The sequence below is a fragment of the Centrocercus urophasianus genome, unplaced genomic scaffold, assembly GCF_019232065.1.
Source record: "Centrocercus urophasianus isolate 14NV4802_14NV808 unplaced genomic scaffold, USGS_Curo_1.0 seq_15, whole genome shotgun sequence".
Classification (NCBI taxonomy): Eukaryota; Metazoa; Chordata; class Aves; order Galliformes; family Phasianidae; genus Centrocercus; species Centrocercus urophasianus.
In genome coordinates this window covers 13,800,069-13,826,641 of record NW_024884697.1, presented here as the reverse complement: position 1 = coordinate 13,826,641, position 26,573 = coordinate 13,800,069, and the positions used below count along the sequence as shown (strand labels likewise).

Sequence of the window (26,573 nt, the reverse complement as noted above, 5' to 3'; positions counted from 1 at the left end):
TTTCTGAAATTATACTATTGGATTAACACAGTAAGGTGACCATGGCAACGCGCAAAACTACTCACTGCAGACAAAATATAGGACTAACCTAAATTGATTTGATTCAGTTATTCCAGTCCCAGAGGAAATTTATTCCACCTTCTCCTTTCCCTATATATGCATCTATTTTTTTTTTAAATTAATCATATATTTTCCCTGAAAATGCCTTACCTCGTTTAACAGTCATTCTGATGGAATCTCTTTGAAAACTTTGTAGCAATTACTGGAATCTCAGTTATGCAGCAGCCAGTTGTGTTGTATCACATTAAAAAAGCAATCTCCAAAACAGCTGGTTTTTTTTTTTGTTTTTTTTTTTTGCATTTACTAATTTACTGCCTGTCTATATGCAATCAGTATAGGGAATCTGTACATCTTCCTACCTTGCGCATTGGAGTTCAGAAGGAGAACGCCGTGGGCGTTGGAGTCATCCTCTACACACATATAGAAGGGGTGAACGCCATAGAGGTTGGCGAGTGGCTGAAACAAAAGTAACACATTAGGTATAGTTAATTTTTGCCATTTTTTCATGGTTTTGGTCATCTAGGTATGTATTCAAAGACAAGGAAATCAATTCATTCTTAATTAGAGACTTGTTTCAAAAGGTTGGAGATTTTTTTCGTGTAAAATGGCATGAAGTCAAATTGATAGAACAAGAGCTGTTTTTCTGCCTCAACACAGTTCTTCTTATTAGCCTCTCTTAATACAACCTTCCGCATTCTGCTAAACCCTCTGAAAAGACAAGGATAAAACACGCTCTTCTAGTGAAATTATTCATCATCCATTGACCTCAGTTTTGCCAAACTTTCAATAAATTCTGCTGAAGCCCAACTTGTTTGGGTGAACGGGGATCGATCAGGGAGCAAGATTAAATGCTTTCCTGACCCAAGGTTTTGATACATAAAACATTCTTTTTCTGATAAGTACTGCAGCATGAGAAAGACTCGAATGGGAAACATCAAATTCTCCTCAAAACGACTTATGATTTTGCCATTTAATTAAAACTTATGACACCTGCAATACACATGGCATTCAGTCTTTGCCATCAGCTCCCATCAGCAGTGTTATCATGCACTCCCTGGGCAGAGCTCTGCCTCAGCGCTGCCTTGTGATACAAGCCCAGGACAAAGCGTCACGCAAAGTAAATTACCGTGGGTGCCTGGTCCCTGCTGAACATGCTGTAGGTAGCAAAGTCCATGTTGTGTTTGAAGGACACGTGCTCCTGCTCACCAAACCCGTACACCGAAGTGGATGGCACAGCTGTGGTAATCTGAAGATACTGGTTGGAGAAAAACAGATCAACCAGGGGACTGTCCCACCTGGGACAAATGGAGGGAAATGTGGTTAGTTTGCTCATCCTTGGTACGCACCATTTTAAGCACACGTCCAGTTATTTACAATATTTCTGTACTTTGGAGAGTAATAATATGAAAAACATAGAACTCTATGTATGCTTCTAACGTACTTAACACACAACAAATTAATCTTGCAGTGACTGCAGACATCTTGTCTACTTATACAATAAAATGCTTCTGTATAATTTCGAAAAGAACAACTGAAATAAGAGAAGACACTATCTATAATCCTATTACCAAAATAAGTCGTTTCTTGCACTATTTCTATGACAACCAATGGGGCAGGCTAAAAATTGTTATTACACAGTGGGCTTCAGAATGCTTAGTGAGAACAACAGGCACTTGGTCGTTATCTGCTTTAACTTTCTAACGCTTTGCAGGATGAGGACCAGATGCTTTTGTTACCTCAACTTTGCAGAGTGCAGAGTGCAGCAGAGTGACAGCGTCCTTCAGACTCTGCTCGGTGAGATATTTATGTTGTGATGGCTCTTCCCTTGCTTCTCTCGCCAGCCAGTGCCTTTATTTCTATTGACTCGTCTGTGGACACGGGCTCACATTTTAATTAGGTGTTACATTCTGTTTGCTATCTCCAGTGCTATAATGAGCAGAAATCTAGATGGGGGAGAGCATAGTCAAGCTGTGGAGAAGTGTTTCATTAATGGTGCTGTGTATGCCATGAGTACCGCATTTAGATAGCACCCTCTCGAGCCTTGTTTAACCATGAATGTGTTACAGCTAATTAAAATAAATGAGCCAAAGCGACAGAGCGTAGAAGTGGTATAACTCTCCTTTTAATGATCTTTTGTCAATGATTTTGACAAAATTAAATGTTTGATCAAATTAACCAGTAAATCGGCATAGCAGCGGACACACCACAATATGTGAAGGCCACGCTGCCCTGCCTGCAACCCACCAACCAGCTTGGGGACCCTCTGCCTCTGCTTGCCTAAGGTAGGCATGATTCATTGCTGCAATCCCAGGTGAGCCCTAAGTCACACACCTGTGCTGAAGTGTGTGTGCCTTCTGTAAAACATCTATATGGCCTTTTTGACAAGGAAGAAAAATAATGATTTGCATTTAATTTTTGTCTTAGTTGCTCAACAGCAACAGCTCTCCCTCCCTTCCAGTACCCAGAACTGGGTCCCATCCTGCAGCCCCATTTCAGCCATGGTCCTCCATCAACATGATTCTCCTATCAATCTCTGCCCAACACAGCGCCACACACTAAATACAGCATTAACAACCACAAAACAAAACAAAACAAAAAAAACCCACAGGTTATGGCTCTCTCATTTTTTCTAGACACCATTATGTCTTCTCCATTTAAAAGAGAGTGTGGTCAGATTTTTCTCTGGCACTGCTTCTGCCTCCCATCCCCAGCCTCTGCCCTACATGCATTGTGGTTGGCTATTCAATTATTTTCTTGTAATGTTTGCTGGTATTCTGTTGGCAAAGACCAATCATTTATATGAAAAAACAACGTCTGACATTCCTCAAGCACTTGGAGTTACTAGAAGAAAATGTTAGGTTTCTCCCACCTCCCCTCCTTGCATCTTAAAAACAGACAGAAAGAAGGAAACGGAGAGGAACTTGAAATGACACCGTGTGTGCAAGAATCTCCAGCAGCCTTGCAAACAGTAGCAGGGCTGTGATGGACAACAGCACTATGCTCGAGGAGGTTGGGCAGGGCACAGGTAGAACATCCAACTCTGCCTGTACTGGAGCTGGAAACCAATGTTTTCACAACAATGGAGGGAGATGACTACAAGGCAATGGTTTCAGAAGTGGAATCATCAGGCGTTCAGTGATACTGAGGTTCTTTGCCTGACTAAAGGGCTTGGCTGAGTCACATTTCTCAAAGCTGGACAGCTGCTGGTACAAGCTGGGACGCCCTACAAAACCTCCAGATCCACAAGAGTTGGAATAAATACACAATACTTCATTAGGAAATGCACAAAGGAATACTCAAAATTGTCTTAGTCTGGGCCTGATTTTTTCCTTCTTTTTGCCTTGAACCCAAGGGGAAACAATCTCACTGCTTTAAGCTGTGAACACCCCTCTCCTGGTCTCACTCGGTGAGAACATCCTCTCTAACATCTGCTTTCCTTGGCCTCCAGACCCTTTGGAAGTCACAGCCACTTGAAAAGCTGTAAATACATATGTGGAAACAAAGGTGGAAAATCACAGAATCACAGAATCACCCGGGTTGGAAGGGACCTCAAGGATCATGTAGTTCCAACCCCCCTGCCTAGCAGGGCCACCAAACACACACATTCAGATCAGGTTGCCCAGGACCCTGTCCAACCTGGCCTTAAACACGTCCAAGGACGGGGCATCCACAACCTCCCTGGGCAGCCCGTTCCAGGGCCTAACCACTCTCCTTGTAAAGAACTTCCCCTAACATCCAACCTAAATCTTCCCTCCTTCAACTTGGATCCATTTCCCCTAGTCCTGTTGTCAGCCCTTTTGAAGAGTTTACTCCCCTCGTGGGTGTAGGTTCCCTTCAGGTATTGATAGGCTGCAATGAGGTCACCCCGCAGCCTTCTCTTCTCCAGGCTGAACAAGCCCAACTCCCTCAGCCTGTCCTCATAGGGGAGGTGCTCCAGCCCCCTGATCATCTTAGTCGCCCTCCTCTGGACCCTTTCCAAAATCTCAATGTCTTTCTTGTACCGAGGGCTCCACACCTGGACACAGTACTCCAGATGGGGCCTCACAAGAGCCGAGTAGAGAGGGACAATCACCTCCCTGTCCCTGCTGATGTGTATCAGATGCAGATGTCTATCAGAAAAGTGGGTCCAAGCCTCTCAGCTGAGCTTAGGCATACTATTGCTATAAAGCCAGGAAAGCATCTTTGTGGCTGAGGATCACAGGCCCTGCGTCCAGGAGGTGCCCAGATGCACCCAGCCCGCTTCTGCCCACTCACACTGCTGGGCAGCATCAGTGCAGAGCCCAGGCTTCCCCAGTTTTCCACTGCACTCAGATTTCCGAAAGATGCTTCCAATGTCTCACAACAGCCACACTGCTTCTTAACTACACACCCTGGGAAGACCAACTGGCCTGCAGAAGGTATGCCAAGAATATATATTTTTTATGTTTATCTTACTTTTAAGATGATTTAATGAATAGGAGGAGAAAGTCAGTGCCAGCAACAAATCTTCCACAAATGCGACAGTTTAAAAAACAAGTTGCAGGGTATATTTACTGTTACTGACATAGCTCTGCTCTTCTTCTTCTACTGAATTCATTGTCATGGTATCAGGGCATCTTCTGTAAGTGGCTGGATATATAATGCTTCATTTTTGTTTCAAAAAACAGTTGAATAAGTGATATGCCTGCAATATTTCTCGCCTACATAGCATAAATCTTAATGATTAGAAGAGTAAAATAATGGCTCTTGCAAAGCAGGATCAAATCCAAGTTACCCATGACACATACAATTTGCTCCCATTGCTTTCAGCAAAACTGCAGCTTAAGACAATAACATTATAAATCATTCTAATAGCCTTGCCTATGTAAAAACATCTTCACGGTAAGTGGCATCCATGCTTTCTACCACAATCAATAAAAAAAAGCAGCTGATCTCTGCAGCAGCCTTTTTGGAAACGAAGGAAAATCTTGATTAGATTTTTGTTATTTGTGCCATGTCCTCCCGAGTGCAAACAAAATATTCCTAACTCTTAATAGAGAGAAGGAGCTTTCACGTGGCTTGGGAAAAATGCTCTGTCCTCCATTATTCATATGACATCATGAAGAAAAATTCACTTGAAGAACAGATATTAAAGTGCAGAATCGAATCAATACTCCATCCTCCTGCAGCCTGCTCTCAGCAATGGCCCGTGCTGGGTATCACAGAGGCATAAGAGACAGCCCTGCTATAATCTGCTTACAGAGGAAGTTTCTGGCTGTTTTCATAGAATTAGCTTATGTTGTGAGACACAGAGACAGAAACATTTTTTTTGTACTGATGATTTTTCTATTATGCATCAGTGCGCATCCTGCTAACTCTCCTGTGTCAGCACAGCCCTGGGGCAACGAGGCCCACAGAGGAATCACACACTGCAAAATTAGAATGTCTTTGTTATTTTTCGCTGCTTTAAAGCAAACAGTTTCTGGCCTTTTACTCTCTGTTCTTAAAGAAATCAGAGCTTTCTTTAAGCCTTCATACTCATGCCTCATACCACCACCAACAGCAATTGCTGTTGTTTGTGGCAGGAGCGGAAAAGAGCAGAACGTTCAGCCTGGGAAGGCATGCCGCTAACAATGCAGAGGCTCCTGTCTGTTCCCTCACCTGTTTTATTACAGCCCAGCATTTTCACTCCTGTTTTCACTTGAAAAGGGCCCTGACCAATGACAGCCCAGTTTCCCAGCAGAGCTGCAAGATCAGCTAGGATAGCATGAGCAACAGCTTATTCAACTAAAGCTGACTGCTAACTTTTGGCCAGTTTGGGCCACTCCACCAAGATAGGTATTTTCCCAGGTAACAGAAGCAAGTTTGGGAACTTCACCTTCCCACAAATTTGGGAGCTTCATCTTCAGGGCAGAAGATCTGGCCCCAGTCCCTGTGCATCGTGGTTCAGATCTAGGACTTGTAGCCCTCCATTTCATGGCAGCTTTGGGTCGCATCCCCAGCAAGATGGAGAACATCTGCCACCTGCATAGGAATAGGTCTCACCCAACCTGGCAGATAAAGGCTGCTCTTCTCCCTCCCACAGCTTCTGATTGCTCTTGGCACAGGGAGGACATGCCCTCACCACTAATGGCACAGCAGGAATGCAGGAGAGGGTAAAAACAGTGGGGCAGAGAAATGAAAGCAGTAAATGAGAAGAAGAGAGGTAAGAGGGAGGAAAGCCAAGGAAGAGAAACAAAGGCAGCAGGAGAGCTGCCCACCAGCAGCTGTTCATCCCAGAGCCACCAGCAGCACCTGGATCATTTCCCTGCATGACCCCATCTGATCCTCACCCTGTGCAGGCAAAGCAGAGCCCATCCTTGATTGCCAGAAAATGTGGCTGTACTTGGCTTTTTATTCCTGATCTGGACTCCGTATGAGGTTTGCAATCAGCTGCTGATGGCTCTTCCCTGACATAATTCATTCCTCTCCCCTCTTGTATTGATTGCAAAGCACTGGATTTATCCTGCACTCCTCAAGCCAGCACTCAGGAGGCTCAGCTATCACAGAAACTCCTTTTATGCAGCTGGGAGGAACGCCTGTAATGCACATCAAGGAATCTCTGCAGACTCCAGGTTCCACTGCTCTGCTCTGCGGTGCTGTGGATGCAGTGATAAATCGCTCCTCAAAGGAGGAGGCAGTGGGAGCACAAGTGGCAGAGCTGGGATGGGCTTTTATGTCAGGCAGATGGAGTGGGACCTTGCCACCAGCTGTCCTGCCATCCTACAGCTCCTGCGTCTGCAGCTTAGAATTACAAAATCATTTAGGGTTGGAAAAATACCTTCAAAATCATAAAATCCAATCATCAGCCTGATTTAATGAGGCCCATCTCTGAACCACATCCCTCAGTGCCATGCCTACACATCTCTTAAATACCTCCACAGATGGGAATTCTGCCATTTCCCTGGGCAGCCCATTGCAACAGCTGACCACCCCTCCCCACAAGGAAATTCTAAATCTTTTCTGGGGCAACTTGTGATCATTGCCTTGCATCCTATTGCTTGTCACCACAGAAAAGAGACCAATGCCCTCCTCACTGCAACCTCCTGTTGGGCAGCTGTAGGGAGCAATGAAGTCTCCCTTCATCTTCCTTTCTTCCAGACTAAACAACTCCAAGCCCTTCTGTCACTGCTCGTAACTCACATGGTCCAGCCCCTTCACCAGCCTCACTTTTCTTCTCTGTGTACGCCTGAGCTACTCAGCACCCCTGCCAGGGGTGACCCTTCAGCCTATAACTACCACCAATGCCGTTTGAGTGAAGCAGAAGCCCCCAGAAGCACGGAATTTCCCATCTCTAAGCAAAATGCTCCCTCTCTCTGCTGACAAGGATCTTTTCTTAGCAGTGCTGCTCAGAGGCTAACCCTGTGGCCTGGGGTCACCACAAGGACTGAGCTCTCTGCCAGCCCTAGTTGTTGTGCAGGCACCTCTCCCTTCACTGTTCTAATTAATGAGCTTCTGCCAAAATCTCTCATTACAAAGAGAGGAAAATTGGGTCTTTAGCTTAAGCCCACTGCTTTCACAAAGCTGTTAAGTCTAACGAGGAATTAAATTATTTTTGTTATCGTGCAATGCATAATGCATTCCTTTACAATAACCTGCAAAAGGAAAACTTTACAGCATTGGCTGCAGTGCCCAAAAAGAGATGGCATGAGGCTGCAGTTAAAAGGACAGACAGCTAATTAAAAACCAGTGCAGTGGTTCCATCTGCAGCCATTCTAGAGGCTGCATCACATCACACATGTGAAGCCATCCCTGTATTAAATGCATAGATTATGCTTATCTTTTGAATCTGTTTAACAAAGAGCTTCTGGAAAAAAAAAAAAAAAAAAAAAAAAACCAACAGTGATCTGACCTGCTCTGTTCATATTTGGCTGGACTCTTTTCAGTGGTGAGTGGAGACAGGACAAGGGGAAACAGCCGGAAACTGCAGCATAGGAAGTTCCACACAAATGTGCGCAAGAACTTCTTTACAGTGAGGTGACGGAGCACTGGAACAGGCTGCCCAGGGAGGTGGTGGAGTCTCCTTCTCTGGAGATGTTCAAGACCTGCCTGGATGCCTTCCTGTGCGACCTGCTGTAGGGAACCTGCTTTGGCAGGGGGATTGGACTCTATGATCTCTGGAGGTCCCTTCCAACCCCTACAATTCTGTGATGCTGTGATTCTGTGATATTTGGGGTTCCACTTGGATCTCAAGGACCCTCTGGGACTTGCACTTTGCAAAGGGTTCATCTGCTTCAACACTGACAGAGTTGGTGCCAAGGACAAGGGGTGGGTGTAGTCAGGATCTTCACCTCAAAACGTGCTGCTGATCTGAACTGAAGTGCTAATACTACCATACCCACAGCCTTCCACAGAGCACAATTTGCTCCTCTCTCACAAGATCCTAATGCAAACGTTCCCAAATTACAATGCCCTGTGCCTCTGCTCTGCCAATCTGAGTGATGCAGAAGTGATGTCTCACAGAGCGACCCACCTGCACCACCTCCTGCTTCCATTGGAATCAGTGGTAGCTGGAGCCTGAGGGCCCCTGAGAACACGACTTTCTCAGGTGTACAGCTGAGAGAGCGGCACACGAGCTCATGCTCACCTTCTGGTGCATTACAGCACCCCATATTTCGGAAAACAGTGCTTCAGTACTTCCACAATCTCAGAACAGCAATGCCTCAAGCCACATGCCCAGAAACTAGCAGTCTTAAAGCTTATTTGGCTTAACAGATCATCATTCTTGCGTGCCTGTGGATAATCACTCATTAGACAGGCAGATACCCTACTCATAATGAGGATTTTCAAGGAGTGCAACTGGATTTATGCTGGTTTGTGCTTGAGGCAGTGTCACACAGCAAAACCTGAGGAAGCAGCACTTGCCCCATCCCTCCTACTGCCTCCAGAGCACGGTGCTGGCAGCACTCTGTACTCACAGCACTGTGCCGGTGCTCTTCCTCTTCACTCGGAAGTGCGAGGAGTCAGATGATAACTCCACATCATAGTTGGCATCCTCAGCAGCCACCCCTGGGGCATCAATGCTGAGGGGCACTTCGAAGCGTTCCCGGCTGGGGTCGTACACCTGGGCAGGGAAAGGCCGATGGTTAGCTGGCGCGGGGTTGGCCTTGTAACGGCATCGTCCCCGTAATACTCACCTTAAACCTGAGCCTGTCCTTCGTCTGGAACTCCACATCCATGACAATGGGAGAGATGGCATCACCAAACAGTGACACTGTGCTGCGCTTGTCCAACGTCACCCTGTGACAGAAACCAGCCTCAGTCCCACTGCTACCTCTTGGTGCAGGGAAACAACTCAGCATTTCTACATCAGCTCTTAAAAATAATACATCAAGCATTAGTTGGTACAGAGAAAAAAACTGAGGTGAATCTCCCATTTGCTGAGATCCACCTCCTCATGGCTGAGTTGGTGGCATTGGGCTGCTGATTGCAGCAGAAGACTGAGCTCCCAGCACAGTGCTCAGCTGTCGTGAGATCACGGAACCAAAGAATCACTGAACAGTTTGGGCTGGAATGGACCTCAGAGCCCACCCATTCCCAACCCCTGCTGTGGGCTGGCTGCTCCCCAGCAGCTCAGGCTGCCCAGGTCCCCATCCAACCCAGTCCCGAGCGCCTCCAGCAATGGGGCACCCACAGCTCTATGGGCAGCTGTGACAGGGCCTCACTGCCCTCTGAGTAAAGAATTTCCTCCTAATATCTAACCTAACAATTTCTTATTTTAGTTGAAGTCTTTCCCCCTATTCCAGCCCCGGCACTGACAATTTCCCCTATCTCTGATTATTGGCTTTTTGTCCCTATGGATGAATTCAGCAGCATGCAGTAGCTTTTGGTTTGCTGAAATTTAAGGCTAAAAATCAGATGACAAAGTCTTATATTGTTAGCTTGGCTCTTCTTGCCATTAACAGGCAAGAGATAATGGCCTCAAGTTTCACCTGGGGAGGTTCAGGTTGGATATGGGGAACGACTTCTTCTCCAAAAGGGTGGTGAGGCAGTGGCACAGACTGCCCAGGGAGGTGGTGCAGTCACTGTCCATGGAGGAGTTTGTGAAACATGGAGATGTGGCACTGAGGGATGTGTTTAGTGGGCATGGTGGGGATGAGCTGATGGTTGGATTAGATGATCTTGATGGTCTTTTCCAAACTTTCTGATTCTGTGATGCTATGATTCTATGAAGTGTGTGGTTTCCATGCACTGGTGGCATGAGCAGAACCCCAGCTGCACATGGCTTACAGAAACACAGCTGCCACCCCCTCCCTCACCAGACTCAGGCACAACGGCTCACTGCCAGCTTACCTCCAGCCTTTCACTGTCTTCTCCATGCTCCTGGCCAGTGAGTAGCCATAGGTGCTATCCTGAGAGAAGAAGCACCAAGGAGCGTTGGGGACATCGGTGGCACACCAGGTGCAGCCGAGTGCCTCGCAGCTCTGCTGGGTCGCACCGGGCTGGGGGTGGCAGTTTACACGTCTTGCTGCTGGCACCGTGCACTGCTCTGTGCTGGAGCCATGGCTGCAGCCTAAGGCTAAGAGACAAAAAGCGGTCAGGGAGCGTGGAATGACACACAGAGAGCCACAGAACAAACAGTAAGAGCTTCTGCAGTTACTCTTCTTTTGATGAGGTGTTTTTGCCTCGCTTTAGGGCCAACACTACAACTCCCGTGGCTGAGATGTCATCAGAGCAGCATGCCTCCTGGTGACCAAAACGAGAGGTTCTGTCCCCATGACCACCCACTGCTGTCCCAGTGCCTGGCTCCTGCACAGGGATCTACTGAGGGCACCCCTATCACACGGCGTAGGGTAGCGGGCTGACAATTGACTTCTGCCCTTTCAATCATTACCAGGGCAGGTTCAGGTTGGATATGAGGAAACATTTCTTCTCCAAAAGGGTGGTGAGGCAGTGGCACAGGCTGCCCAGGATGGTAGTGGAGTCACCGTCCCTGGAGGTGTTCAAGAAACATGGAGATGTGGCACTGAGGGATATGGTTAGTGGGCAGAATTGGTGGGGATGGGTTGACAGCTGGATTAAGTGATTTCAGTGGTCTGTTCCAGCCTTAATAATTCAATGAAAACTCAAGACTAAAGCTACTTGAAAAATAATTTTTCTTTTCCACAACATGACAGTCATCTTCACTTTTCACAATTTTTACCTGGACTGGTGTGTACCTGGAAGCTTAAAAAGTGTTTGCTGACACAGTCCGAAGTATTCCAATATAATGAAGTTCACAAGAAAATGTGCACAAGCAATTTTTACATATACTGAAAAAAATTACAGCATAAAACTGTGGGTTCACTAGAAAATAGCATCATTTGGCAGTGTCAGAGTTTTTGTAGGTTGCTCTGAAAGTAATGCACCCTATCTATTTCCACGGAGACCACAACAGCTACAAAAAGCACAATAACACTGTTTGATAGAGCAAATTCTCGGTTACTAAAGTCCATTTTTCAACAGTCACCACCATCAGCATCCACCATCACCAGCAATGAACAAGAGCCTGCATGCCATACTCATAAAAATCTACAGCAGCATAGGTGACTCATGTGGCCACTGCTGAAACACACCACCCACTGCCTTACAGTGCTCTCATCCACTGGTGGTCTCCATAAATGATCAGCAAGCATCAATAAATGTCAATGGGTGCCATTTTTTCTGCATGGAGGATTTCAATGACACATTTTTGCCCACAACATCAGAGGCAGATGGTGGTGGCACAGCAGTAGGGGTTGAACCTTCCCTTCAGTATTTCATTGCATTCTGTTGCCGTGTGACAGATGACAGCAGAGGGGCAGCCTGACACAATGGTGCATGATATAGAGGTGCATATGAAGCAAAAGTGTGAAATCAGCCCACGCGTGCCAGTTAACATCTGGGCAGATGGAGCACAGAGTAAAACCATCACATTTCACTATTTTTTCCCAGTAGGAATCAAATTTCACTCTTTTCATTACTTGCAACATAACTGAACGCACCAGAGCAGGTTATTAACATCTCATAGGAGACTCTTATCAACTTATTTCTATCACGAAATGTCTTCAAAACACTTCATAAGGACATTGTGAATGGAAAGTTTGATGAAAAAAAAAAATTGCTTCTGTAGGAGCCTAGAAAGCTCCCCTTCTGCATGAAGCTGGAGCTCTCCTGGAAATTTTGGTTGCATATTCAGGTCTGAGCAGCTGAATCAGGCTGCCTCCTTCACATCTTGTTCCCTAAATTCCTGCTATCCATACAGCATAATGGCAAGGGAAAGGTGCAAATTCCTCCTTCTACCCTTTTTTTTTTTTTCCTCTTATTTTTAATTTAAGGCCTTTGCATCATTTTTCCCCTGCACTTATTCCCTATGTTTGTAAGCATGTGTTGAAATGAAATGCAAAAGAGCAGCCAAACTCAGCAATAGCTGGGGCTACGTGCTCCTTTTCCCTGATAATTTCCATGGGAACAGAAGCTAAAGAGAGGGAGCTTGAAAGATAGAAATGAAAAAGCATTCCTGTTTGTTTTTAAAAACCCTTATTTTACTTCTACGAAATTGTTAAAAGGCGCTGCAATAAGGCGTGAGCAAGGAGTTAAAAATCACCACATTCCTTCTAGTTCACAAGTAAAAGCCTTTGCATTTTGGGCTCACCTTCACGTTTGCTGTTTCCCTCTACCTTTATCTCTCAACATAATGAGAATCAGCTCTATTCTCTCCTTATTAGACCCCAGACTGATTCACCACCGATACACACAGGTAAAAAAATGCCAGGAAGCAAATTATCCAAGGTAACGTTACCTTTCAGCAGCTGAATGACTTCAGTCCATCTGCTCTGGTACCCCAGAGCTGAATGCACCATTGGACTGGGGTATATTTATAAAATGAGCCAGCACTGTTACCTTCCCATAGAGTCACCTCAGGTGGAGTTCAGCCTACGCCTGACTTCTCCTTTTCCATGTGAAAAGAGCTCCCACCCCAATAACTTTCCTGTTGTTGCCATGTTTAGATCTTGCTTTTAAGTCCTGTGACAAAAAGAAGTCCTTTGCACCTACCTGCCAGCACGGTGACCAAGAGCCAGAGCCCCCTGACCCCATCCATGACTGAACGCTGACATCTGGCCGCAGCCTGCAGCCTTATATACCAGGCCAAGGCACAACACACATCTCAATTATCTTGTTCTGATTATTAATGAGACATTACCAACGTTTTCTCAAATCTAGCCCAAGAAACTCAGGCTATGGTAACATGTGGCGTTGCAATCATTAAGCAGCAGATAAGATAGGGCTGGTGACAAATTTGTTCACAAACCTTGATAAATTTCTCAACTCCAGCTTTGAAAGAGGGTCATTTTCCCAAGACTTCCCAAAAATTATTTCCCAGAGACTCTTCTCTCTTTACAGAACCCTCTCCAGAGCCCTGTGTTTACCATTTTCTAATTTATCATTTGTCAGATACACAACTTTATACTAAAATGAAACATCAGGAGAAAAACCAACACAGTAGAAGAAATATCCATTTAAACAAGAACTGGAACTGTGACCTTTACAAAATGGCAAATTTCCTCCTACTATTTGATGGTGAGAACTTCCAGGATAAGCCTGTGTTGTACAGTAAGGTTCATTTTGATGCGATGTCTTCCCAGAGGAAAAAATAACTTTCTATACACACGCTATCAAAGAGTTATATTGGTGCTAACCACAAGATAGCTTCATAAAACAAAATGTCTGTTTTCAAGCATTACCAGAGAGAAGCATCTGTAACTCAGACTGTTGCAACAACAGACCCTCACCATATGGTCCATTAAGACAGAACAGCCTGACAGCAAGCAGCAATTTCTTAGGCTTATAAAGACTTTTAAAAAAACAGTAGTTGAAAACCACAGTGTTTGTATGAACTACAGACTGGGAGAACAGCAGCCCTGTTGAGGACATGGGCTGCCCAGAGAACCCAAACATGCACCAATGCCTGAGCCAGGCAGAAGGGGAACCCTGCACCAGGCACAGCCTCTTGCACATAAATCCACTCCATTTCCTCAGGTCCCAAACAACACGTGTGTGCAGGCACCTTTTAAATTCCTCAGAAGCATGAGAGGTAAAGGGCAGCAATACCAAACTGACTGCTTTAACTCCTAACCTGTATGCTGCTTAACAATACATATCATTACTTATTTCTGCCAAAACCTGCGCTAAATCAGACTTAAATCACACGGAGTATGCAGTTTCATCTGCTTTCCAGCTGAGCTGAGAAGGAAATCAGATCTTCTCAAAGAAGAGTTAGGAGCTTCAGAGCTTCTCTTTGCTTGGCACTGTGTAATAAGGGAAGAAATGATCTCTTGAGAACAGGGCACATCTGCTCCATTTGAAGTCAGTACTGTGCTTGGTACAAGGGAATCCTGCTAGAGTTCCTGAGTACCACTGAACAGAAATAATGGCTAACAAGAAGACAGCACTGGGATACCAACCCATGGGCTCTATTACCCAGCAAGGAATTCTACTGTATTATGTAACATTGTGCATTTTCACATGTGGAACCTTTGCAAGTGAACTGTTTATAAGGAACTATGAAGAAAAACACAAAGAGAAATAGTTCACATTCACATCTTTATTTAAGTGTTACCTACACAAGCTATAATTTACAGACATATTTTTCTGGGGAAAAACAAAACAAAACAACCAACAACAAAAAACATCCAAACACTGTATCTGAATCTACATAAGTTTTTAAAATCTGCAGAATTTACAAATTAATATTCAGAGCAGTTGGCTAAATTATACATCCTCCCTCAATATCCACATTCTAGGAACTTTAAAAGTCATACAGGCACATGATAAGATATTTTCTTTATACAACCATCTATTTACATAGCTTTCCCAATACACGTGGTTCAGTTCTCAAAGTAACTGCCAAGGTTTGCAAAACAGTGTATTTAAAATACATTTAGCAGCATATAAAATTAGATAAAAAGGAAAGATATTTTGCTTTAAAAAAAAAGAAAATGTGAGATGATAGAAACGAATTCATAAGAAAAATAGATTAAGGTATACTTCTGTGATGACATTAAGAACATCTAGTCATTACAGATTATAGGCAAAACACTAATAAAACATACCAGTTTATGAGCATTTTAGTTCTAGTCCTGAGCACGGAGTGTACACAGCTGCACAGCTTTGGTCAACAAGGATTATACGCTAAGGTTAGCACAACTCATGTAGCGTTTGCTGTTAGCAGGACACAGACATATCAGAACGATCTGCCCCAGCAGCTTCCTCCTGTTCACTTCACTTCCCTAACAACAGGGCAAGTGACCTTTAAAATCTTGAAACAACGCCTGTCATAATCAAAGGCTTATTAATAGGACATCATCAGTCCCTCGCTACCCTAAAATGCGACACAGCTGATCATACTTGTGGGTGAAATACAGCAGAGCACTCTTTAATATATTCCTGGTTATAATTTTGAGATGGTCATTAGAGAAGACTGACTTCCAGTTAATTCAAACTGCAAGTGTTACACAAGTGCACACAAATTCAGCCATTATATATAGACATACATACGTGATCACTGAGATACAAGAATGCTACCCTTGGGTTTTGTTTTCCCTACATACAGTACATACTTTAAGGACAGCAGGTCTAGTAGAAGAGTTCACTCTTATTTTTCAGCTCATTCCAGTCATCAGCATTCACTTAATAAGTATACAGCAAACTGCATAGGGTGCACTTCAACTTCATCAACATCTTTATTTATGCCCATCTTCTCAGTTACTGGCCAGATCTTCACTTGCATCTCCTGCATCAGAGATCTGTCCATCTATCACATTCCGAGCTTTCCAGATCCTCACAGTTCTGTCACTGAAAAACAAACAAACAAAAAGTCAAACCAGAATTCTAGTTAGGTGGTTAAGTTGGAGAGGGAGCAAGACAGGAGGAAAAAGGCTGCAGGTGCCTTATTCAGAAAGGCATTTTTAGAGAACTGAGGAATTTGTCTCCTTAAATAGCAATATAACCTGTGAAGGCGAAGCAAACCCTATGAAGCATAAGCACTCACTCATGTACTTACTATTGAGAAGATTGCCTCAAATGGCAACTCCTGTATTTCTTATTTCCTCCTCCAAAAACAAACAACAACACAGAAACACCTCAGGATGCAGCAGTCAGACCAGACTTTAGCACAGCATAGAATTTTTCTGACTCAAACACCACAAGTTCTGGAGGCCTTCAGCACAGTATTACAAGTCCCAAAAGGATGGAATTTTCTGCTAATAATAAAATTTCATTTGCACGTGACCTAAATATATTAATATCTTTAGATATTAATTAATAGGGACATAATCTTTGTCAATTCCAACAATGCTTAGCACCAGGACACAAGATGACAGTGTTCACAGCTCCCATGCAAAGCCTGCACCTCTAAGTGCAGTCCCCTCCACTTTTCTTTCTTCAGGATTAGTTTCATTTCTTAAAATGCCCACATTTACTGAGGTAGCAGATATCAAGGTGTTTAAACGACAGGAAGACAACTTGCAAAGCTTCTGCTCTAGGCGAGCACTTAACATGGCATCTAGAAACATCCCCACGTGTCAGGAGTTTGACATTTGGGAATATGTCAGTGAACAGCCTAATTGCACAGAGGTGCAAGATGGTAAAATACTCAGTATTGTCCAATTCTCCCTCTGCCATCCTAAACATCAGAGGTCTCTGAACTGTTTTACTTATGCATGCCATCACTAAGAAATTACTGAGCATGCACTACCAATATATTTATTGTTATCCACTTATCATCTACACATATGCACCATCAAAGTTCCAGTATTTTCTTCTCCCATCCCAAAGGCTCACTTTCGCATACCCTGCAGTGCACACACCCCACTGCAGAGACCACTGCTGTAGGTTACTGGCACTGAGAGGCATGGACCAGGTCCTCCCACTTCTGCTAATGACTAACACAGCTGAAGATCTAAACACGTTTGCATGGGTAAAACTATAGCTAAAACTATACAACAAAAGGGGCCTATGGATCAGAAAAACTCACTCTGATGCTGTAAAAATCTGGCTGGAGTTGGTGCAGATTGCATTTATAGGACTGTCGTGTCCCTTCATCTCCCCAATTGGTGCAAAGGTGTCAACGTTCCAGAGCTTGAGGGTTCCTCCTCTGCAGCCGCTGAGCAGAACTGGAGCACCAGGCACCAGGCCCAGAGCACACACCCAGTCCTTATGAGCATTAGGAACTTGCTGAAAAACAGAAAGCAGATGAATCTCATAGGGTGAAAAAGAATTATAGATGATTGAGCTCAGAGGCAGAAACTAAAAAAAAAAAAAAAAAAATCCCGATTCTAAGCCCAATTCCAGCCCTGTGGTTGATTATCTATTATGTCAAGCCCTGCTACTACTTTTTTATTAGAGTAAGGAGGTGCCTTTCTTCCACGAGGCTACTTCTATATGAGTCACCTTGGATTTGTTTCTCTTTGAAAATCAGTGCTACAAAACAAGAAAAAAAAATCCAATATGCACAACTGCCATGAGGTGGAACAGAAAATTACTTTGGGATAATGCTAAATCTATGTATAAACAACATGGATAAACAACATGGAAGAGGGTTCAGATGCATATTTGAATGCACACATGGCTACTGTGGGTTTTTTGAGTTTGTCTGTAAAACTTTGAAAGTTAAAGAAAATCCAACACACTGATAAAAAAATACACCAGGGAAGCAAAAACCATTTGCCTTTCTCCTTTCTTATCTTCCCATTACAGTTCCTAAAATGATTTTATGATAGGGCACTTAAAATCATTTACTATTTATTGAGGAAGGACATTAACATTTTACTGCTGATTCAGAAAGCAAAACGCTTCACAGAATGGCCAAGAACAAAAGACACCAGGGATACAAACACCAGGCATGTAATAGCTCAAGTCTGCTTTCTTTTAAGGGAAGCAGGACCAGCTCTTCACCAATTCTGCAGGAACTCTTTGCTACCATTCCCAACGTGGAGAAAGCTTTCAGGAACATCCTGCAGCTTTCTAGGAACATCCTGAAGCTTTAACTATAATATACACTGCTTGAGATGCATTGCACTAAGTGATGCAGATGATCTCCAAATTTTTTTGAATAATATGTTTGCTGAGTAATTTTCACCAGTTAAGTCTTCCACCTCAGGACTCATGTCTTGGAATGTTACTATTAATATTTTGAAGCAGGTTCAGCTCTATTTCAAGCTTTGATCCTTATCTAAAATGGTTGTGTCAAGAAATACCAGGAATACAGATGAAAGCTGCAGTATTTAGATTCTACTACATCATCATGTATGTGATCAGATCAAAATTACATCTGCATTTACTGAAAAATAACTGAGTTACAAATGTCCTTACCAGCAGGTCAAGGGAGGAGATTCTGCCCCTTACTTTGCTCTGGTGAGAACCCACCTGAAGTACTGCATCCAGTCCTGGAGCCCCCAACACAAGAAGACATGGTGTTGGAGTGGAGCAGGTCTAGAGGAGGGCCATGGAGATGACAGAGCACTTTCCCTATGAGGACAGGCTGAGAGAGCTGTGCTCTTCAGCCTGGAGAAGAGAAGGCTCCAAGGAGACCTTATATAGCAGCCTACCAGCACCTGAACAGGGCCTACAGGAAAGCTGGGGAGGGACATTTTATAAGGGCATGTAGCAACAGGACAAGGGGAAATGGCTTTACACTAGAAGAGGGTAGATTTAGACTAGATATTAGGAAGAAATTCTTTTCTGTCAGGATGGTGAGACACTGGAACAGGTTGCCCAGTGAGGTTGTGCATGCTTCCTCCTCCTCAGAAGCATTCAAAGCCAGGCTGGATGGGGCTTTGAGCAATCTGGTCTAGTGGGGGATGTCCCTGCCTATTGCAGGGGGGTTGGAACTGGAGGATCTGAAAGGTCCCTTCCAACACATTCATGGTTCTATGATTCTATGTTATGTCTGCAGAAGCACAGAATAGCTGAGATTGGCAGAGATCTTTGGAGATCATCTAGTTCAACCCCCTACTCAAATCTGGGTCAGCCAGAGTAAGTTGTCCAGCTTTTTTTCTTCCCCTCCCCATTTAAATGGAATTTCCTGCATTTCAGTTTGTGCCCACTGTTCATTTTTTTATCCACTGGATACTACTGAGCAGTATCTGGCTCCATTGTCTTTTCTCCCTACTATTTTAGGTATTTACATATACTGACAATGTCCCCTTGAGCCTTCTCTTCTCCAGGCTGAAGAGACCCAGCTCTCTTGGTGTCTCCTCATGAGAAAGGCTCCAGTTCCCTAATCCTCTTAAAGCTCTTTCAGCACAAAGCACAGTTTCAGGTCTTTGTTGAACCTCCTCCAGTCTGTCTATGTCTCTCTTGTACTGGGGAGCCCAGAAGTGGAGATAGCAATTCCTGATGCATCTCTCCAGTGCAGAGCAGATGGGAAGTGTCAACACTGCATCAACTCTCATCCTAATGCAGTCCAGGAGTACACTTGCTGCAAGAACACTTTGCAGCTGGCTGGTCCCCAGGCTGTACTACTGGTGTTTGGAGTTACTCCTTATGGGATGCAAGACTTGACATTTCCATCTGTCAAACTTCATGAAGCTCCTCTGCACCAGCCTGTAGAAGCCCTTCTGAAGGGCAGCACAACCATCTGCTCTACCAACCACTCCTCATGGTTTTGCATCACCAGCAATCGTGCTCAGACTACACTCTGCTGCATCATCCAGGCCATCAATGAAAACATTAAAGAGAATCACTCCCAATATTGACACCTGGGATACAGCACTAGTGACTGGGCTTTGTGCTGCTGGTCATAATCCTTTTAGCTCAGAAGTTCAGCCAGTTTCCAGTTCATCTCACAGTGCACTTTTCTAGTGCTTCACATTCTTAATCAGTTTGTGAATAAGCATATTTTTACAGACAGCATAAAAAGCCTTGTTCAGTCTGGATAAACAACATGACATTCTTCCCCTCATCCATCAAGCCAGTCAGAGAAGGCTTCAGTCTGACTGGGTGTAGTTCCTCCTTCATGAATTCATGTTGACTACCTCCCATCACCTTGTCCTTCTGAATAGTCATCATCTAAACTTGAACATTTACACAGCCTGAGAAACGTACTAAACATGACTGTCACATTAGTCATGTGGTTTTTATATTACCTGAAGAAGGTCTTTCTGAGCCAAGTCCCATTTCTTAATTCCATTATCTCTGGATCCACTGAAAAGGTTGTCTCCCATAATAGCAAGTGCTTCTATGCCATCATAGTGAGGAGGTTCAAAATTGTGTGTAGGACTTACGCTTCCAAGAGCCCCTTCAGTTACATCAAACATCTAAAATAAAATAAACGTTCAAATATGATTAGCAAAATTATCTGCTATCTAACCAGTTTGGAGATGTGCACTGGAGCTTGTGGGTTCAGATACACTCTGGCTGAAGTAGAAAAAAAAAAAGGCTGCAAATAAAGAACAGACTTCCTAACATTGAATGAAATTAATCACGATGATGAGACACAAGAAAGCATCATAATCTAACTATGCATAGTGAGATTCATATTCTCACTATTCATAGTCTTTAACACAACTCAGAGCAATCAAAAAGTACGTGCTAATGAATCACCCAAAAGACTGAAGTGCACAGACCTCTCTCCATTCCCACTTCACAACTGGGGTAATGCTTATGCTCCCATGCGGGAGCATACAGAGCATCCCTGTCAAAGGAACTAGGCCTGCACCCCAAAACAGATGCATTCTTTGAAGCAACTTTGAGCCTGTTAAAGCACCTAAACAGGAGATGTTGCAAATAGGTCTCTAAGACCTCACACACCTGAAGTCCACCTCACATGCAGTGAGGAAAAAGATTAATTATAGACAATCTGATCCATGATGTTTTCAAGAACATTCCATCACATCATAAAAATACCACTTAAGTGCTAGTTATTAAGATCAAACATTATCCATAATCTATAACTGATAGAAGGATTTCCATTCGAGTTATCAGATTTCAGATATGGGTCACTTCTGCTGAAGCCTGCAACTCATACTGATGCTAGGAGTTAAAATACATAGGCAAATACTAATGGCTTACCTTTATATAATGGTCCTTTGAACCAGTGACAATAAGATCCTGTCCATTGGAAATTCGATCCACAGTAAGGCACATGACAGGACCCAGGTGACCAGTTAGCTTTCCCGTAGACTGAAATCTTCAAGAACAAGAGAAGAAATGACTGAGGATTTTCTATTTTTTTGTGTATCCAACATAAAACATATAACAGTTCCTGCTAGAATGGGTCTTCTAACTTATCCTCTGGTTACATACTCTGCTGCTTATGCCCACATAAAAATGCTAAATCATTGTTAAGTGGAAACCAAAGCTTCTATTTCAAAAAACGAACAAACACATCAGGCCCCATAAAGTATTTTGAATGGTCTCTTTGAGTGCGGGTTCTGTTTGGAAAGGTACTATCTAATAATGATTATAGCCACACATTATATTGCATTACATCAGTAGATTCTCATAATCTCATTGGCAATTACCAGTCACAAACATGAATTTATCACATCATTCTTCAGTGCTTTTTTTTTTTCCCCAGTAATTTTTACTTAAACAATTCATCATAACTTTACCATGTGAGGAAATAAAGAGCTCTTCCACCACTATCTCAGTAACAACTGTAGCAAAAATTAGCTATTGGCTAATTGGCTATATTTCATGGTTATGGATATTACCACACACAGGAAACATCTCACTGATTTTGCTTCATATGTGCATGTGACCTCTGAAGGAAGGCTTTTCCACTGGTGTTCAGTACCTTTTCAGGTCCCACATCCTCACTGAATTTCCAGCAGCTGCATAGAGGAATGTGCCAGTTGGATTTAGTGCAATCTGATTAATCTGATTCTCTCCAGCTGGGATAGTGACCGTTCTGTTGGTACTTCCCGAACACACATCACCAGGCATTGCCTGGCCTGAAGACCTAAGCAAAGGGAGGGAGCAGAAAAAAGTAGAAATTAGTAAGACAACTCCATTATTTTCTCCTTACTTCACATGTTGTTTAAAATAAAGCCCATTTACCTGAGCAAAAAGACTATAAAAAGACTATAAAGCCAATAGTGAATACCAAAGACTTGCTAAAACACTACAGGCATGCACGCAAGCAAACTCATGTTTTCATAGATTACCAACATCCTACACTGACTTAGCTTGAATGTGTAAATAAAACCACCAGCCCCAGCAGCATATTTGAGTTACACTGTGCACTACTGAATTTAATCTAATTTAATTTTAGATTAAAACTCATTCAAGCTCCTGTTACTCAAGGTTTAACATACTTACGTCAATGTCCGAACACACTTAGCAGAATCTCTGATGTCCCACACTTTGATATAGGAGGTTGAGACTGTGAAGACCAAACTTGTGTAGTTGCAATACTTTATAGAAACAACATTGTTTGGATGACCCCCTAGAGACATAATCTCTTGTCCAGTTACCAGATTCCAGACTTTACAGGTACGGTCTACATGAAGTCAAGAAAAACAAAAAAAGGGGGGGAGGGAATTAAAATTAAATACATCATGTTTTTCCAAAAGGCCAGTAATTAAAATAAACAAAAGAATCCATATATCCATTTGCACTCAAATATATTGCTCTCTTTTGATATGCACTGCACAAAATGTCCACATTAAATTGGCCTTCAAGAGTACACAAGGGCATCATCTACCATGATCAAAGCAAAGCAAGGTTAATCCTCCTATGTCAAGTTCTAGATATGCACATTACGTCCAATAATATTTTAAAAACATAAAATTCCTTCCCAAGGAAAGAATGGAAGAGGAAATTTGTATGCTGTCAGGTTTGGATGATTGACAACTATCAAGAAAATCACCCAATTTTACACGTACAAATTCTTCATCAAGATCATAGTTCAGGAAGAAATGTATGCTTCAGGTTGAAGGAGGGCTGACAGACACAGTGAGTATAAAGGCAAAAAGCAACACAAACTATTCAGTGCAGTAGCTGCCTCTGAAAATTCCAGCATAAGTGCTCTAGTCATAGGTTTCCTTCAGCAGCAATGCAATTTAAACACTGCAAACTTTTGTGTGCTAAAACCCCAAACACGTAGAAGTTTAAGAATTTTGCAACATGAATACAGTCCACACCTGAAATCCTCCTTGTTCCACCATGTCAGAATCACTCTATATTTCAGGAGTACATTTTTAACTGGAATAAATACTGGGAGCATGAAGAGCAAACTTCACATGTCAGCACTTGTGACAACAGCAGGAAGAAGGTGAGCATGAGAAGCTAGCATATGACAAGAAAGCAAATATTTACAACATCTGCAAGCATTCCTGTGTTAAAATTATACATATATTAAAGCCTTTCCTCCTTTGTAGCCACTAAATTTGAAATCTCAATACAGATCAAGTGAGCAGCATTTGCAGAAGCTGAAAATACTTCATCTTCTTGCAGTTGTATACAGTCACAAAATGCTAAAACCTTGGCTAAAAACTTTGAAGGCCAAAAGTTTGCCAACTGTGTCTTGGTATTCTTAATACACAGGCAGTAGAGTAGCTAGAAACCACATCTAAATGTTAGCAGTGGAAGATCTACTCAGATGGTGCTGTCTGTGTTAATACAGGAATAAACAAGGATGCTCTGAAGTTTCAGAATTTATATGTTATGTGAGAAGGAGAGTCTGTTGGAGGCATTAACTTCTTTACAGCCACCACTGCAAATTATCTGATCTTTTGTGGTCAAGAATAACACTGGATTATTATACAGGCTTTATTTGGGAGAACAGGAGTCTCCAAGAGTTTCATGCATGATTGCAAACCTAAGTCCTTTGATGTACCTGTCTCATATGAAAAAGCCCAGAAAAAGAATACAAAAACAAACACTCCTAAATATCACCCAGAAAGTTATGTAAATGATTACTGAGGTCTGGTTATGCTCCCTTTAAGTCAATCTGAGTGAATGGTGAGTCACCAAAAAAAAAACAGGAGGGAAATGTTTTCTTCCAAAATACTATTCCCACCAGCTTGAAGAGTTTATAGATTGTTCCACCCAGTAGGAAATGTAGTGACTACTAAAATGTAGCCCATCCCATAACAGCTATACAACTTTTACAGACCAAAGGGGACAGTGGGACAGTTAACGAGATGCAAACGGTAAGTAGAAAATAGCCTAGCTTTGCAGGTTTAATCTGTTTGAACTCTTTAGGCAGGACAGCCAAAGAATCACAGAATGGCCAGGGTTGGAATGGACCTGAAGGATCATGAATCTCCAACCCCCCTGCCACATGCAGGGCCACCAACCTCCACACTTAATACTAGACCAGGCTGCCCAGGGCCCCATCCAACCTGGCCTCAAACACCTCCAGGGACGGAGGTGTTCCACAACCTCTCTGAGCAGCCTGTTCCAGCACCTCACCACTCCCTCTGTAAGGAACTTCTCCCTGACATCCAACCTAAATCTTCTCTCCCTCAACTTAAAACCATGGTTTTATTTCCCCTTGTTCTGCTGTTAAGATATGCTAATTCCTACCTCTACTACTACAAAGTCTTAAACACTGTCTCCCATAGTATTCTCCTGGAGAAGCTGGCAGCCCATGGCTTGTACACATACTCTCTTCACTGGGTAAAGAACTGGCTGGATGGCCAGGCCAAGAGAGTGGTAATGAATGGAGTTAAATCCAGCTGACAACTTGTCACAAATGGTGTTCCCCAGGGGTCAGGGCTGGGGCCTGCCCTTCAATATCTTTATTGATGACCTGGATGAGGGCATTGAGTGCATCCTCACTAAGTTTGCAGATGACAACAAACTGGCAGGAAGTGTCGATCTGGGGATAGGGAGGCCCTACAGAGTGACCTGGACAGGCTGGATCACTGGGCTGAGGCCAATGGTATGAAGTTCAAGAAGTGCACATACCAGATCCCACACTTTGGCTGCAACAACCCCAGACAAGGCTGGGCCAGAGTGGCTGGAAGATTGCGTAGAGGAAATGGACCTGGGGGTGTTGGTTGGCGTTTGTACTCAGGACTGGTGAGGTCACATCTCAAGTACCATGTTCAGTTTTGGGCCTTTCATTACATTGAGGGATCTGGAGCACAGGTCTTACGAGGAGCAGCTGAGGGACCTGGGATTGTTCAGTCTGTAGAGGAGGAGGCATAGGAGTGACCTTACTGCACTCTACAACTTCCTGAAGGAAGGCTGTGGTGAGGTGGGAGTCGGCCTCTTCTCCCCTGTAACTAGCAATGGAAATAAAGGGAATGGCTTCAAGTTGCACCAAGGGAGATTAAGGTTGGACATTAGGAAATATTTCTTCTCTGAGAGAGTGGTCAGGCACTGGAACAGACTGCCCTGGGAGGTAATGGAGTCACCAACCCTGGAGGTACTCAAGAAACATCTAGATGTAGTGGTGAGGGACATGGTTTAGTAGCAAATACTGCTGATAGATATACAGTTGAACTGGATGATCTTAAGAGGTCTTTTCCAACCACAGTGATTCTATAATTCTATTCTATAATTCTACAGCCTGAGGCTATTACTTTGCATTGCACATCATGTAAGCAGCTGTTACCATATCATTCAACTAGTATTAATGTTGTTTTTGAGTTACTTTTTCCACTATAAATAAATAGCTAAATACTAAACAGTAAGACTGAAAACCTGTACATAACTGCAGTAAATCTTTCTTCAGCTTACGTTGCATTATAGGCACTCACAATTTTCCACTGCATTCACTGCAGTAAGCACAAATTGGGTATTTCACAATAACCAAAGATGAAAAAGCAGCCTGCACATGCACCACAGATATACAAAAAAGTTGCCTAACCTTTAGATCCAGTGAAGAGAAGGTCATCTGTTGCATCTACACAAAGCACAGGCTTGGCATGTCCTTCAGCTGTGTAGATACACTGCAGTGGGGAAGTTCGGATGCATTTTGAAGCAGGAAATGGGTTGATTATCCCCCTAAAGAAAAAAAAAAAAAAAGGAAGTGTGAGATGGGCATAGTAACAGACAAATCAAGTAACTAACTTTTCCCCTACATTTTGGTAAATTTCATTTTCTTACATGTAAGGGCAGAACAACTGAACGCCTTTCATAAACTATTTAAGAATTTTTACTATTTAGCTTTAACAAGTGCCAACATTGGGCTAAAGGAAATCACATACAAAAAAAAAAGAAATAAAGAGGCAAGATGCTGAGTGCTGGGTACATGCAAGATACTGAAAGCTACTGGATTCATTGGAACAGCCATAACACTGCAAATTGCAGAAAGACAACTTAGTCCAAATAGCATGCCTGAAAAACGTAGTCAGTGTAATGTACACAGCCAATTCCAAACTCAGAAGCCATCTGGCATTAGCTTCCTTCTACAGGTAAGCTTGGAGAATTGCTGACTTGTGCATCTGAGTAAGGGCCCCTACTGCCTTGTACCCACTGCCAAACTTCAGTGGCTATAAGAGAGCGTGGTGGGAGTACAGATATCCCCAAAGGAATCTTTCCATGTCATTTGTAGCTAACTCTGTAGTGGTACAAAAAGGCTGAAACCCAGCAGGAAAAAA

The 26,573-nt window shown here is 43.3% G+C and overlaps 2 protein-coding genes across 6 annotated transcripts in view; both read right to left on the bottom strand.

Moving 5' to 3' along the window:
• The window catches only part of LOC122158813 (sucrase-isomaltase, intestinal-like), a 47,450-nt gene extending 34,333 nt beyond the window's left edge, over positions 1-13,117 (bottom strand). Inside the window, exons 1-6 of the mRNA XM_042815830.1 lie at positions 13,072-13,117; positions 10,351-10,576; positions 9,195-9,372; positions 8,976-9,121; positions 1,187-1,355; positions 420-516 (exon numbers count right to left, since the gene is read on the bottom strand). Coding sequence (XP_042671764.1) covers positions 420-516; positions 1,187-1,355; positions 8,976-9,121; positions 9,195-9,372; positions 10,351-10,576; positions 13,072-13,117 — 862 coding nt within the window. The remainder of the gene's footprint in view (positions 1-419; positions 517-1,186; positions 1,356-8,975; positions 9,122-9,194; positions 9,373-10,350; positions 10,577-13,071) is intronic.
• Positions 13,118-14,605: 1,488 nt separating this feature from the next.
• The window catches only part of KIF21A (kinesin family member 21A), an 85,598-nt gene continuing 73,630 nt past the window's right edge, over positions 14,606-26,573 (bottom strand). For all 5 annotated transcript variants that reach the window (XM_042816041.1, XM_042816045.1, XM_042816042.1 and 2 more), the window contains 7 exons: positions 25,841-25,977; positions 22,339-22,519; positions 21,815-21,979; positions 21,088-21,205; positions 20,163-20,333; positions 17,051-17,250; positions 14,606-15,870 (listed from right to left, as the gene is read on the bottom strand). In XM_042816041.1, coding sequence (XP_042671975.1) covers positions 15,777-15,870; positions 17,051-17,250; positions 20,163-20,333; positions 21,088-21,205; positions 21,815-21,979; positions 22,339-22,519; positions 25,841-25,977 — 1,066 coding nt within the window. In that variant the 3' untranslated portion in view covers positions 14,606-15,776. The remainder of the gene's footprint in view (positions 15,871-17,050; positions 17,251-20,162; positions 20,334-21,087; positions 21,206-21,814; positions 21,980-22,338; positions 22,520-25,840; positions 25,978-26,573) is intronic.